At 34.8% G+C, this 16,016-nt stretch overlaps 1 protein-coding gene across 1 annotated transcript in view; it reads left to right on the top strand.

Annotated features, from left to right (window-relative positions):
* Positions 1 to 16,016, top strand: part of COL4A5 (collagen type IV alpha 5 chain) — a 244,700-nt gene that overhangs the window by 158,819 nt on the left and 69,865 nt on the right. The window contains exons 23-29 of the mRNA XM_059385657.1: positions 1,342 to 1,412; positions 1,716 to 1,907; positions 2,591 to 2,759; positions 4,711 to 4,803; positions 4,908 to 5,012; positions 6,011 to 6,108; positions 7,461 to 7,611. Coding sequence (XP_059241640.1) covers positions 1,342 to 1,412; positions 1,716 to 1,907; positions 2,591 to 2,759; positions 4,711 to 4,803; positions 4,908 to 5,012; positions 6,011 to 6,108; positions 7,461 to 7,611 — 879 coding nt within the window. The remainder of the gene's footprint in view (positions 1 to 1,341; positions 1,413 to 1,715; positions 1,908 to 2,590; positions 2,760 to 4,710; positions 4,804 to 4,907; positions 5,013 to 6,010; positions 6,109 to 7,460; positions 7,612 to 16,016) is intronic.

The raw sequence follows: 16,016 nt of genomic DNA, 5'->3' as shown, positions 1-16,016 counted from the left end.
CTAAATATTAGTGAGCTCAGTTTTATATTGATGCCAGTTTCTCATATTCATAAATAATTAAATATGAAATGCCTCTATCTGCTACAAAATAAATTATACTCTTGTTTCTAATACCTGAAGCTACCAGTATTTTCTCTTAAAGCCTTTTGACAATACTATTCCAAGAAAAATATCTTCCCTGTTTTCCATATGGTGAGGAAAATAACTCATACAGAGTGAAACTTCTTTCTTCCAAAAATCTGGGGGAAAAGCTCATAATGTCTGGCCCCTGAGTGTAGTTTCCAGTGGCAGAGCTTCTAGTCTTTGGGGATGTATCACATGTCATTAAGGGACAGGGCTTCTACTGTAGTTTGGCAACCAACTGCCCATATTTCTTTCTATACATAACTCCTCCTTCCCTGTTTCCAATCAAAATTATATTTGATATCCATCAGACCCACAGCTCTCTCTCAACTGCCTCTGGGATATCCCAATATTATATTCTCTTGAAATCACACTTTATGTTTGTGTCAGGGATGTCTTTTATCTTTCTGTCTAGTATGTCTGCCAAAGAAACCGATTCATTTAGCACTTGGAAATAAATTTTTAGGTGGTTTTATAGCTGCCACTGGAAGTTAGTAATCTAGCTTTATACCTCCAGTCTAGTGGTTTTTGAACTTGGGAGTACATTAGAGTTACCTGGAGGACTAGTTGAAAACTCATGTTGGTGGTGCCGCCCCCAAAGTTTCTGATTCAGTAGACCTGGGGTGGGGGCCCAAGAATTCGCATTTCTAACCTTCTAACCAGTACTCAGGTAATGCTAATACAGCTGATGGAGGAACCCATTTTGAAAACAACTTCTTTAGTAATATTTCCTCTAGTCTTTGAGCACCAAATGTTTCTCATAAACCAAATTTTATGAAATGGTGAACCAAAGAAAGGACTCGTAGGGATTTGGGAAATTTGTTTAGGTCAGAATGAAGTAAGATTTTCAGACTGTGTCATTATCTTTCTCCACTTGGCAATAGGTGGTTATAGGAACCTTAACACCTCTGTGCCTGGCAATTGGTAGCTGTGAGCTCTGAGAGGCTTTGTAGTTGGAAACATTTAAGGATACAATTTCGTATAGATTCACCTAAAAGAAAGGATGATTTGCTCATTTTGAGAGCATAAAATAGGAAAATAAAAATGTGACTTGTTATATGTGATTGAGAATGGGGTTCTTATTTGAAAACTTGACTTCCTGACGTGATGATTTTTATATGAGCTTTGTCAGGGGCTCAGGGTCAAAGTTCACATTATTGTGTGTGTGTGTGTGTGTGTGTGTGTGTGTGTGTGTGTGTGTGTATGTGCATGTATTAGGATCTCTTGGTTTCCCTGGACAGAAGGGAGAAAAAGGACATGCTGGTCTAACCGGTCCCAAAGGATTAACAGTAAGTTTTGAGTATATTATAGAACACATACACACCCCAAAAAACCTAGAAGAAATCCATTTACCCTTTGGTTTTCTTTTGTGGATATATATAATAAAAGAAATTTAGTTCTTCTGTTAATTTGTGTTCTTTTTAATTCCTTAACTCTCCCTGACTCACATGTCTCACTTTGTTCTTAGCTTTGTACACTAAATGTCATTGGGTGGGAGGGTAGGATAAACTGGAGAGAAAAATATGTGGGGAAAAAAAGAAACTGATTTTTTTCTTTTCTTCTTTTTCCCTTCTTTCTTTTTCTTCTCTCAGGGCATACCAGGAGCTCCAGGTCCTCCAGGCTTTCCTGGATCTAAAGGTGAACCTGGTGATAGCCTCACTTTTCCAGGAATGAAGGGTGACAAAGGAGAATTGGGTTCCCCAGGAGCTCCTGGGCTTCCTGGTTTACCTGGTACCCCTGGACAGGATGGATTGCCAGGGCTTCCTGGCCCCAAAGGGGAACCTGTGAGTTGCTTTGATATTCTTGGTTTTGTGATGTCAAATTGTTACTTAGGGACATTTCCTAGGATGAACCTTGTTCTATAATGAATGTCCAGTTAGTAGTTAAAAGAATGTAACTGTAGGTAGTAATGATACATTGTTATTGACTATGTTGGGTTTCTGTACCACCTTTTTCTCTCAGTTGTTTTATCTTCTTAACCTATTACTATTTGAGTAATATTGGTTGGGAATAGGTGGGCAGGAAGTTAAGATGCTTATGGGTCAGTGTGAAGTTCCCCTTCTCATATACTACGTATCTTTGTCTGGGTTTATTTGGACCTGAGAACAGAAGTCTAATTTGGTTCTATATAGAGAAAGCTTAGAGGTTAGTGTGAGTAGATGGCCATGTGTTAGCTACAAACGTCTTGACTTACTGCTAGAGTGTAAGCTTTATGAAGGCAGAGATTTTTGCCTATTTTTGTTCTTTGCTGTATCACCAGCCCCTGACACATAATGGGAACTAAAAAATATTTGTTGAGGAATTAATGAATAAATGGAATTATCACACATCCCATCCTCTAATAACATACACTAATACAGCTTTTAAGAAAAAATATTTATAGCTGTATCATTTCTTTAGTTATATTCAGTAATACCAATATACCAACTTATATCTATGTTTCTGCGTTAAATTTTTCCGTTTTCAGGGTGGAATTGCTTTTAAGGGTGAAAGAGGTCCCCCTGGGAATCCAGGCCTGCCAGGTCTGCCAGGGAATAGGGGGCCTATGGGCCCTGTGGGTTTTGGTCCTCCAGGCCCTATAGGTGAAAAAGGCATACAAGGTGTGGCAGGAAATCCAGGCCAGCCAGGAATACCAGGTGAGTTTACTATGATTGTTTTGTTTTTAATTTGGTGCTTAAGAGTAGAAATGTATTATCTTCTGGCCATTCTTGGCTCTTTTCATGAGAGATCTGTTTTCCTGGCCATTTATATTTGGGCTTTTCAGAGCTCCTTAGCAAGGGAGCATAGTGTATGTGTTTTCTCTAAAGGGGGGGAAGTTCCTTCTTTAAATTTCTTCTGATTGTCTTCATTGTTTTTGTTGTTTGTTATTTTTAAGTACATGGTACATAAAGTTTAACAACTATAATGGAAACACACATGTACATACCACACATGTCAAAAAACGGAAGATTGCCATCATCCTAGAAACCCCCATCTTCCTTTCTCTGTCCTTTTCCGATCATGATCCCCTTCCATTTCTCCAGAGGTAACCACTGTCCTGACTTTTGCATAATTTCCTTCCATTTGCCCCCTAGTTTTATCACCTAAATATGGATCCCTAAACAAAGTACTTTAATTATGCTTCTTTTTGAACTTCATAATAATGGAATCATAGGGTAAGTATTCCTTATGTTAACTTTGTGTATAGCTATAGTACATTCATTTTCATTGCTGTATAGTATCCCAGTGTGTGTGTACGTATGCACGCATGCATGTGTGTGTGACATTATATTTATCCATTCTGTTGTTGATGGACAATTGGGTCATTTATAGTTCAGGTGTATTATGAATAATGCTTCTGTGTACATCATCGTATATATATATCCTGGTGTATATGTGCACATACTTCTCTGAGGAAACATCAGCAAACTACAGCACAGCATTCAAATCTAGCCTGCTACTTATTGTCATAAATGAAACTTGTTTGAACACATCTGCACTTACTCACTATTGTCTATGGTTTCTTTTGCGCTCCTACACATAGTCTCAACATTTTGCAGACCTGAGTACTTGCTACTGAGACCTTATGGCCCACAAAGCCTGAAGTATTTACTGTCTGGTCCTTCTCAGAAAAACTTTGCCAATCTCCAGGCTAGAGTATGTATTTAAGACGCACATTCTCAAAGCATAGAATAAATGCAGCTTCAGCTTTACTAGATAATGTTCAAAGCAATTTTACCAGTTTCATCAGCAGTATTGGAGATTTCTTGTTGTTCTTCATCCTCATAAACATTTTGTACTGTCAGACTTTTTATATCCTTGTCAGTTTGCTGAGTGTGATGTAACTCATGACAGTTTTATTATATTCCCCTGATTACATTAAAGTTCAGCACCTTTTCATATGTTTGTTGACTGTTTCGATTTCCATTTCTGAAATTCCCATTCAAGTGGTTTTTTGGACCATTTTTTATGGGATTGTTTCTTTTTCTTATTGATTTAGGATTTTTAAAATATATATATTCTGTGTATTGTTTGTTATCTATTCTGCAAAATTTTCACTCACTACAGCTTGCCATTTTCATTCTCTATGGTGTCTTTAATCAACAGAAATTAATTTGAATGTAGTCTCATGTATTAATCTTTTCTCTCATAGTTAGTGCTTTTTTATATCAGGTTTTAGAGATCCACTTTTGTCCTGAGCCTATTTCAAGTTCTTATTTCAATTAATGAGAAATAGGTGAATCTGGACTTTGCATACATGAAACCTTAAGGTGCCATTAGTTTAACCAAAAAAAAAAAAAAATTTCTTGTTTACTGCAGTTTCAGTTTTGTTAGGCTCTTTAGACCTACATTTAAAAATATTTTTATAGATGGCCTCTTCAATCCTGGAAGCTCTTAAAACTGTCATCTACTTATTCTTTTTGAAAGTTTATCCTTCTGTTTGGTATATTCCTTGGATAAATAATACGGGGATATTTTTCTTGTGGGTTCTTGTTAGTGTGCATCTTCAAAAGATTATAGATACTTTCTTGTTTTCCTTTTAATTAAAAAGACATCTGTAGTCAAGTGAACACTTCTCATTCACTGCTTATTGCCTCTTGTTCTTAGGTCCTAAAGGTGATCCAGGTCAGACCATAACCCAGCCAGGGAAGCCTGGCCTGCCTGGTATCCCAGGCAGAGATGGTGAAGTAGGTCTTCCAGGTATGTGAGGAATTTTTTTGGCCATGTCTTTAACACTTACTGACTTCTTTCTCTGAAAGTATCCCTTTCAAAAAAAAAAAAAAAAAACTGCTGTATCTCCATAGGTGATCCTGGACTTCCCGGCCAGCCAGGCTTGCCAGGAATACCCGGTAGTAAAGGAGAACCAGGTATTCCCGGAATTGGGCTTCCCGGACCACCTGGTCCCAAAGGTATGTAGGACTGGGCAGGAGGCAGGCTAGTTTAATTAGTTAGTATGACATTATTCTTTGATATAGTTCCTTCAACAAATAAGATAGGGTAACTGTGCCTCTTTTCTCGGTACTGTAAATAATGTAAGTGAAAAGTCACAACATGTATACACTATAAATTTACTATCTTTATCTGAAGCAGTCCAGACAAGAAAATATTTAAATTATAGTTATGCAAAAATGATATATAAGCTTTTAAAATTACAGAATTATTGTCTTTTGTGTTCACCATTTTATTTTCAGGGCTTAGAAAAGTTCCTGGCTCAGAGTAAGCACTCAATAGATACTTGTTGAATGAATGGATTGTATTAAGCAGAAAACATATTTATTACACATATGTATCCAAGTAATGTTTTATCCTAAATCACATTCTCTTGATTTATAGGGCTGTTGCTTCAGTTCTGCTTTTTTTCTCACAGAATTTATTTTCATGAATGGCAAGCATGCACATTGGTCTGAGAACAGTAGTTTAAATGGCCTTACTCATACTAAATGACTTCAAAAGAGTAAAATTTGACTTTATGTGTATGTTTTATTCATGTGTATGAATAATACTTACAGTTGTTTTTAGCTCACTTCCAGAACTATATGGTAGACCTTTTATCATACTATATCCAGATATAAGCAGAATAGAAATTTTCTGCATGTTTGTGTGGGAGTCATTCCTAATGTTTAGCTCTATCTCATTAGTAATAGCTCTCATTTTCCTTTAGAAGAATATATCTTCCATACACATTAACTCTATATGAAAGTGACAGGACCATACATGATTGAGAGGGTATATCAGGTATTTGTAAGGGTTGATCCTGAGTAGTCAGCTAGAATATCAGTGTACTTTTCACATCTCACTGTAGTCACTAAGCATGGTTGGACAGGGTAAAAATGTGGGTTTGGGAGTTTGGGTATCTTTCTTAATGTGTCTTCTCTTTGGAGATTAAAAATGACTAATCATTGCACAGGTTTCCCTGGAATTCCAGGACCTCCAGGAGCACCTGGGACACCTGGAAGAATTGGTCTAGAAGGTCCTCCTGGGCCACCAGGTTTTCCAGGACCTAAGGTCTGAGATATTTTACTTTATTCTTTCCCCTTTTCCTATTTCTCCTATTCCCTTAGCTCTCTGCTTTGATGTAGACATTATTATCTCGAGTCTTCACTCTATAAATAAAGTTCGCTGATTATATTTTCACTTAAAAATATTTAACCTGGGGCGCCTGGGTGGCTCAGTTGGTTAAGCGTCCAACTCTTGATCTCAGCTCAGGTCTTGATCTCAGATCATAAGTTCAAGCCCCATGTATAACCCCAAACAGTCTTTCATTGTTGAGAGGTCATATTTGAAGCAAACAAAGTTTCTGGAACTGTTTTAGAGTCAAAGTTTATCTGATGAGATGAGATTAGATGAGAAAATACAATCATCAGCTCCCCTGTACTTCTCTGTAGTATCAGCATACCATTTAACCTCTGTCCATGCCTGTGTGATAATTGGTAGATAGCATGTCAAGAACTTCCCATACTGTTTTCCAGTCTCAATTCCATCCTACATATATAATGCAAGCCACTGTTATTAGCTTAGTAATAACAGTAATATAATAATAATAATAATAATAATAGCAGTAGTAAATACTATGTTTGAGTTATTTTCCATTCTTTTTATTATATCTTAGCTAATCTTAAATTTTCCTTAATAACCTTCAGCAAACTGTTGTGTATAATTATCCTGTTTCTGTATTTTCTCTGTATTTAATTAATTTAAAGTTTTTTGTGTTTTCATCTTTGATATTTCTTCCATGGGAAGAACAATTGACCATGACCCTAGCTCTCATGAGAAACCACTTCTGTATTGTCTGATTGTTCTTATTTTATTATGAACCTTTCAAATGAACACAAAAGTAAAAAGAATAATATAATGAAGTTTCATATATCCATTACTCATATTCCAAATGATCAAGATTTCAGCATATTTACTTCAGCTATTCCTTTTTTCTTTGCCAAAGTATCTTAACTCGGGTCTCAAAATCATATTATTTCACCTGTAAATACTTCAGTGTTAATCTCTAAGTAAATGGACATTTCATACAAGAAAAAAAATTGTCATTATCGCATTTAATCAAATTTAAAATAATTATCTAATACTCAGTCTGTAATCATATTTCCTCACTTGGGTTCTTTAATCTCATATTCTCTCAGTTATCTCTTTCTTGTGCTGAAACCAAATCCTTTAATTTGTTTCTCATCCTTCAAGATGTTCTCTCCAGTATGCCAATTATTTTTCATTTAGTTATCCTATTCCTTCCCCCATAGGGGAAAAAAGGTATTACCTTATAATTTCTGCTTTAAATTCTCCATGATAAACAATAAACACCAAGAAAATCATGGGAGGTTTTGTTGTGTTTTCTCATGTTTATGCTTAAGGGAGAACCAGGACTTGGGCTGCCTGGGCCACCTGGACCCCCAGGACTCCCAGGTTTCAAAGGAACACTTGGTCCCAAAGGGGATCGTGGTTTCCCAGGACCTCCAGGTCTTCCAGGACGCGCTGGCTTGGATGGGCTCCCTGGACCAAAAGGTATAGAAATTATTGATACTTCTCAATTTGCTTTTATAAAAATTGAATATAACTTTTATAAAAATTGAAACTGTTGAGAAAGTTTATGGGTGATAGGTCCAATTAACTGAAAGCCTATGCTCCCACTCTGTCACTTTTTTTTTATCTTCCACTGATATTTTTTATATTTTATTTCATTGAATAGATGATTCAATCATATATATATATATGATTGAATATATATTGAACTATATATATATATATAAATAGTAGCACTGAGAAGTCTTCCTTTTAACCCCCTTCCATCTTCTGTTTTCCCCATCCCATATGTAGCCAATTTTTGAGTTATTTATCTTTCTAGTATTCCTTCATACAAATATAAGCCAATAAGAATATATATTTGTATTTCCTAACTTTCTGAAAAGATACAATACTACCTTTTGACTCTTTACACATTAATTATTTTACTTAATTTTATATCCTAGAGATCACCTTATGTCAGTACATCAAAATCTTGATTTTTAAAAAATAGCTACCTAGTACTAAATTGCTTGGGTTTACCATAGCTTATTCTACTAGTTGCTAGTTGCTATGTTGGGTTTTTGACAATCTTTTCTTATTAGAAATGATGTCACACTGAATTGTCTTGCATGCATGTTATTTCATATGTGTACAGGTATAATAGTAGAATAATGAAAATTGATTTTTTCTGAATTAAAGGCTAAATGCATCTCTAGATATTGTCAGATTCCTCTGTTTGCACCATACACTCCTACCAGCAATGAATCAGTGTACTTGTTTCTCTACAGCCTTGCTAAGTGTGTATGTTGACGAACTCTTTAATTTTTGCCAATCTGATAGAAGTAGGTATCAGTATAGTTTTTTAAACATTTTATTGTGAAAAATTTCATATGCACAGAAAATTAAAAACTGTGCAGTGAACACTTCTATATCTACCATCAAGATTCCACAATTAACATTTTACCTCTGTCAACATTTTTTTTACATTTCATATAAACAGCAAAGTTTTGTTTCTGTTTTAATTGTTAAGTTGGAAGTGATCTTTATATATTCTGCATACTGGTATTTTGTGAAATACATTTTATGAGTATTTTATCCCTATCTTGTTTGCCTTTTCATTTTTTATCAGTGTATTTTAATGAATAAAAGTTTTAGTTTTTGATGTTTCATTTATCTATTCTTTATAGAATTATTATATTATTTTCGGTGTTATGTATAAAAAACCTTTCCCAAAGTTCTAAAGATACTCTGTTTTATTTCATAAATTTTATAATTTTAGCATTTATGTTTAAAGCTATCATCCATCGCAAATAATTTTAATAAACATTATTTGTTCAAAATAGTTCCCTCCCCCATTGAATTACTTTGGCATCTGTGTCAAAGATCAGATGGCTATATATGTATAGGTCTGTTTTGTGCTGTCAATTCTACTTCTCTATTTTACTGTCCTTAAGACAATACCAACTGTTTCTATTACTGTAGCTTTATAATAAGACTTGATGTCAGGTAATGTAAGTCCTCCAAGTTTGTTCTTTTTTAAAAAAATTCTTTGAATATCCTATATCCTTTATATATCCTATATATATCCTATATATAGGATATATCCTATATCCCTTTATTCTCAGGGTAGTTTAGATTTGTATTTCCATTATTATGAACAAAATCGAACTTTTTCTATGCTTAAGGGACATATTTTTCTTGTGAACTGCTCATGTCCTTTGCTCATTTCTCCATTGGTTTCTTCTACCTCCTTAATTCTGATTCCTCTAATTATAAATAGGAATAGAATTAGCTTAGCTGGTTTGGCAATTGTTTTTTTCTTACTTCTTTGTAAGGAATGGGACTCTCCCAGTCAATATTTTGACCCCCAGAGAGGAATCTGAAAAGCCCTGTACTACTAAAGCATGTAGGATTGATTCCCATTAAAGCAATATGACAACATAGCCCAATTTAGCCAGCCTGGAGTCTGCCAGTAAAAGCCCCAAACTGGCCCAATACAAATTCTTCTTAGATAAGCTCTTTTAAAAATACTTACCTGTCTTCAAGTAAACAGTTCTGGCCCACTGTAAACTGTAACACTCAAAAAAGTTACACTTTGCGTTTTCTACCAAAGATCTACCCCAGCTTAGACATATGACCCCAAAAATTGCATATAGAGACATTCCACATGATAAGCTATGTGGCAGACAGTCTCCATATAGAAATTGCTCACTCAGGATACTTTATTAAAATGTCCTTGAGGGGTGCCTGGGTGCTCAGTGGGTTAAGCCTCTGCCTCCAGCTCAGGTCATGAGCTCAGGGTCCTGGGATCAAGCCCTGCATTGGGCTCTCTGCTCAGCAGGGAGCCAGCTTCCCACTCTGTCTCTCTACCTGCTTCTCTGCCTACTTGTGACCTATCTTTCTATCAAATAAATAAATAAAATCTTTAAAAAAATAAAATAAAATGTCCTTGCGATGGGTTAGGAAGAAATGGGTTGAAGCCTATTTTATTTTGTAAAATATTTTATTTATTTGCGAGAGAGAGGGAGTGAAAGAGAGACAGAGAGAGTACAATACAAGCAGGGGGAGCCACAGGCAGAAGGAGAAGCAGGCTCCCTGCTGAACAAGGAGTTGGATGAGGGACTTGATCCCAGACCCTGGGGATCACAAACTGAGCCAAAGGCAGACACCCAACCAACTGAGCTACCAGGTGTCACTGAAGCCTATTTTAAGTATCAGTGTCTTAATAGGCATTTATTTTCCTAATCTTTGAAAGGAAGTCTAGGATCCCTATATTCTAGTAAGTTTCATTCTCAAATATTAAAGCCCCAGTACAGTTCCTAAGGTGGTAGAAGAAAAAGAACTTGGGATATCCTGGCATGTAGTTTCTTCATTCCTAAAACATTATGTTCTTATTCTGTACCAGGTACTGTTTAAGTCACTAGGAACCCAGAGGCATAGAGTCTGTTCTCTATGATAGTGGTTATTTCACCTGGAACTCTTATAAAAATGTATCACTAACATTTTTGGGTCACTACACCACAGTCAGAACTCAGTAAACAGCTCACAATAAAAGTTCACCTACCAGACACGCTTATACCAGTGGCTGGGCATTAGAACCTAGTAATCTTTCCTAATAGGAGAGATTGATAGAGCACTTTCAAAGCAAAACAGTGACCAATAATAAATTAATTAGGCCAATACACATCAGGAAAGAATGATATAAGGATGAAGATGTGCTTAAGACTCAATGTTAGAATCACATTAAACAAAACAAAACAAAACAAAAAGGTGACCAGAAACATTCAGTTTGCCTCACACTTTTGTTCAGGGCCTCATCTAAGGTAACTTGGGAGATTTCATATAGGAGGTCACATTTGAGCTGTATCTTTGTAGAAGGATGTTCCAGGAATCAGGAATAACATGCAAAAGTATTGTGACACATAGAATGGAGCAGAAATGGAAATATTGAAAGAAATAAAAAATATAATTTGCAAAAAATCTATATTTTATCTAGAAATTAATAAAATTGTGCTAATGTATTTGTGGAAAAAATTAAAACTTGATTATTAACAACTTGAAAAAAGGTAAAATTAATTGGTTGATGAATCATATGTGTACATGGGAAGGCTGAATGATGTCAGCTCGTTCCAAACTTGGCCTAAATATAATGCATTTTCAATGAGAATTCAAGTAGTTTTTTAGAAGCACTTGACATAACTGATTCTGAAACTTAACATTTACCAAACATACACTAAAATATATTTCAGTATCTTTGTAATTACAGCATTGTGGTGCATGGTATTTTTTAAAAAAGGAATTAAAATCATAAATATGAAAAGTAAAATTTTAGGGTGCTGGGTGGCTCAGTTCGTTAAGCAACTGCCTTCAGCTCAGGTCATGATCTCAGGGTTCTGGGATCCAGCCCCTCATTGGGCTCCCTTCTCAGTGGAGACCCTGCTTCTCCCTCTCCCTCTGTTGCTCACTCCTCCTTGTGTTTTCTTTCTCTCTGTCAAATAAATAAATGAAATCTTTTTTTAATGTCAAAATTTAAAAAAATTACAAGAAAATGTGGGAGACAGAGAAAGAGATTTTTCTAGCACCTTAAGATTATACAGTTTTGACAGGCTTCTTTAATAAAGAGAATACAAAAATTCCAAATAGAATTTGAGATACTGTAATGCTCAACATCAGTAGTCTTCAGTTCAGCTAGATTTGTCATGCTCATTCAATGACCATGGGCCATACTTTGCATTGGCTTCATATAGAAGGATACAAGGATAGGATAAATAAGGATAGGATGTACAGTGTTCTAGCAAGGCAGTGTTAGGAGTTTCTTTTTAACATAATTCCTCAATATTGATATAGAACATTCCACCAAATAAGAGCAGAAAACACATTCTTTTAAAGTACACATGGAAAATTCATCATGATAGACCATAATCTAGGCCCTAAAACAAACTTTGGCAAATTAAAAATATTAAAATCCTACAGTAGATTCTTTTTATCATACTGGATTTAACAAGAAATTGGTAATCGAAAACTATCTGGGAAAATTCCGACATATTCAGAAAATAACCAAAATACTTTAAATAACCCATGAATCAAAAGGGAAATCACCAGGAAAACTAGAAAGTATTTTGAATTTAATAAAAATGAAAATAAAACATATCAAATTTGTAGAATGCAGATAAAGAAGTGATTAGAAGAAAATTCATATATGAAAAGCTTTTCTTAGAAAAAAAGAACAATTAAAATCAATTATCTAACTTTTCACCTTAAGAAATTAGACAAGGAAAGTAAAATTAAAAGACAATCAGAAGACAGAGGAAAATAACAATAAGAACAGATATCAGTGAAATTGAAAACTGAAAAACAATGGAAAAATTTTATGAGACCAAATGAAGTTCTTTGAAAAGATTGGTGAAATAGCTATACCTCTAGCCAGGCCAGCCAAGAAAAGGGAAAAGACCTATGTTACTGTTATTAGTAATGAAAGGGGGGCCATCATTACAAATCCTATAGACGTTAAAAGAATAACAGGGGAGTATGCAAACAGCTGTATGCCTATAAATTTGATAGCTTAGATGAAATGGATGAGTTTCTAAAAAGATAGAAACTACTGAAGCTCATGGAAGAAGAAATAGATAGTCCAATATTTATTAAAGAAATTTAGTATGTAGGGGCACCTGGGTGGCTCAGTGGGTTAAGCCTCTGCCTTTGGCTCAGGTCATGATCTCAGGGTCCTTGGATCGAGCCCCACATCTGGCTCCCCCTCTCTCTCTGCCTGCCTCTCTGCCTACTTGTGATCTCCCTGTCAAATAAATAAATAAAATCTTAAAAAAAAAAAAGAAATTTAGTATGTAGTTAAAATCCTACCACCCCCCCAAAAAAAAAACCAAAACAAAAAAACTACAGAGCCAGATGGCATCATTGGTAAATTCAAACAAACATTTAAAGAAACCATAACAAGGTTCCCACACAATTTCTCTCCGAAAGCAGAAGCGGATAGATTGTTTCCCAACAATTGTATGAGGCCAAAACAAAAAATAGGCAATGACATTATAACAAAAGAAAGTTATAGACCAATAACTCTCAGGGACATATATAAATAAAGTCTCAAGAAAATATTATTAAATCAAATCCAATAATATAGGGAAAAAGTTACATGCTACACCAAGCAAGGGTTATCCTCAGACTACAAGGCAGATTTGAAAATCAGTGTAATTTGCTTTCTCAACAGTCTGAAGAAAAAATAACTATTAACATCTTAATAGATGAATTATTTGTGAGAATTCAGCATTTATTCTGAAAAAGTGCTCTCACAAAATTAGGAATAAAAGGGAATTTCCCAGCATGATAAAGAACATTTACAAAAAACTTGATCCATTATATTTAATGTTGAAAGACTGACTGCTGTTCCCTGAATATATGAAACAGTATAAAGATTTCTTTTCTTACCATTGCTTTTCATTATCATACTATAAGTCGTATTAAACAATGAAATGCTGTAGAGCAAGAAGTAGAAATAATACTGATGGTGACAGATGGTATCTGCATTTGTGGTGAACATAGCATAACATATAGAGAAATTGAATCACTGTGTTGTATACCTGAAACTAATACAACATTGTGTGTCAACTGTGTTCAAATTAAAAAAAAAAAAAAGCTAATCAGAAAATACCTCCCCCCTGAAAAAAAGAAATGAAAGGCATACAGATTGGAGAGGAAGAAATAAAACTGTCTGCATAGGTGACTTAATTTTCTACATAGAAAATCGAGAACCTCCAAAAGAACAACTAGAACAAAGAATTGAATTTAGTAGGGTCATAGGATACAAGGCAAAAATACAAGAATAAATTGTATTTCTATATGTTAGCAGTGAACAACTAGAAATGAAAATTAGAAACAGTATTATTTGAAATAGCATCAAATAACCTGAAGTACTTAGGTATAGTTCTAACAAAATATGTGCAGGATCTGTATGTGGAAAACTATAAAACCCTTATGGCAGAAATCAAACATCCAAACAAATGGGAAGATATTTTGTGATCATAAGTTAAGATAACTGTTTTCTCCAGGTTTATTCATAGATTGAACATGTTCCCTAGCAAAACTGTGCAGTATTTTCTTATTCAAAAGTTTATTTAGAAAGGGAAAGGACCTAGAATAGCAAAAATAATTTGAGAAAGTGTACAGAGTTGGAGATTCATAGTACTTAATTTCCAAATGTAATGTAAAGCCACAGTGATAAAAATAGTGTGGTATATATGGAGTGACAGATACATATAGATCAATGGAACATAATAGGGAGCCCAAGAATAAACCTATACAATTTGATTTTTGACCAAGTTGCAAAGGCAATTTCAACAGGAGAATAAGTCTTTTCAACAAATGGTACTAAACCAGTTAGTTGATCATCGGTGTGTAAAATAAAACAGAAGACAAGCCCCACACCAAGCTTCACACCTTATACAGAAATTAACTTAGAATGGATCATAAACCTATATGTATAACCTAAAATGATAAAACAAACAAGGTTTTGGAACAGAGGCCAGCAAACATGTTCTATAAAGGCCCCAATAGTAAATATTTTTGTTTTTATGGGCCACCTATGGTTTCTGTCATATAATCTTTTTTTTTTCTCTTCTTAATAACCTTTAATGATATAGAAACCATTCCTGGCTCACAGGCAGCTCAAAACATGCCTGTAGTCCACATTTAGCCTGTGGGTAGTACTTTAATTATCCCTTGTTTTCGATGAAAGCATAGAAAAATCTTTGTGATAGTAGGTTGGACAGAGTTGTTATATAAAACCCCAAAGCAAAAATACATTTAAAAATTGATAAATTGGACTTCATTAACATGAAACTTACTTCCATATTATTTATCTGGCAGAAAGGACTTATAGTCAGAATACGTAAAGACTTCTCAAAATTTGGGGCACCTGGGTGGCTTAAGTGTCTGCCTTGGGCTCAGGTCATGATCTCAGGGTCCTGGGATAAAGCCCTGCATCAGGTTCCCTGCTTAGTGGAGAACCTGCTTCTCCCTCTCTCTTCCCCTCTCCCAATCTCTCACTCTCTCTCTCAAATAAATAAATAAAATCTTCAAAAAAAAAAAAAAGAATTCTCAAAAGTCGATAAGAAGGAAACAACCAGATTTAAATTTGGAAATACAGGGAAAAGATCTGAACAGATACTTTACCAGAGAAGATACCTGAATAGCTAGTAAGTACATATAAAGATTCTCAATATAATCAGTCATCCAGGAAATGTAAGTCAAAACTATGAGATAGCATGTCTTATCCTGTCAGAATAGGCTTCAAAAAAGAAGGAAAACTAGCAATACCAAGTGCTGCCAAAGATGCAAAATAAATAGAACTCTCATATATTACTCGTTAGTATTCAAATGGTAGAGCCACTTTGAAAAAGAGTTTGGGAGGAAATGTTTGCAAATGGCATTTGATAAAAGGTTAGTATCCAAAATATATAAAGAACTTACACAACTCAACATGCAAAAAATAAATGATCCAATTAAGAATTGGGCTGAAGACACAAATAGACACATTTTTCCAAAGAAGACATATACATGGCCAGCAAGCACATGAAAAAGCCCTCAATACCATTCATCATCAGGGAAGTACAGATCAAAACTACAATAACCATTCACAGACCTGTACCCCTGGGGATAAAAATATATGTTTATAAAAAATAAAAAATTAAATTAAAAAAAAAACTACAATAACCTATATCACTTTTATACTTGTTGGAATGGCAAAAAAATCAATAATATAGGAAACAACAGGTATTGGTAAGGATGATTGGTAAGGATGTGGAGAAAGGGAACAACAGAGGTATTGATGGGAATGCAAACTGGTGTAGCCACTGTGGAAAACAGTATGGAGGTCCCTCAAAAGGTAAGTAATA

The sequence above is a fragment of the Mustela nigripes genome, chromosome X (genome assembly GCF_022355385.1).
Source record: "Mustela nigripes isolate SB6536 chromosome X, MUSNIG.SB6536, whole genome shotgun sequence".
NCBI classification, from domain to species: Eukaryota; Metazoa; Chordata; class Mammalia; order Carnivora; family Mustelidae; genus Mustela; species Mustela nigripes.
Note: the sequence above shows the minus strand (reverse complement) of the source record. Positions and strands in the feature narration are given on the sequence as shown.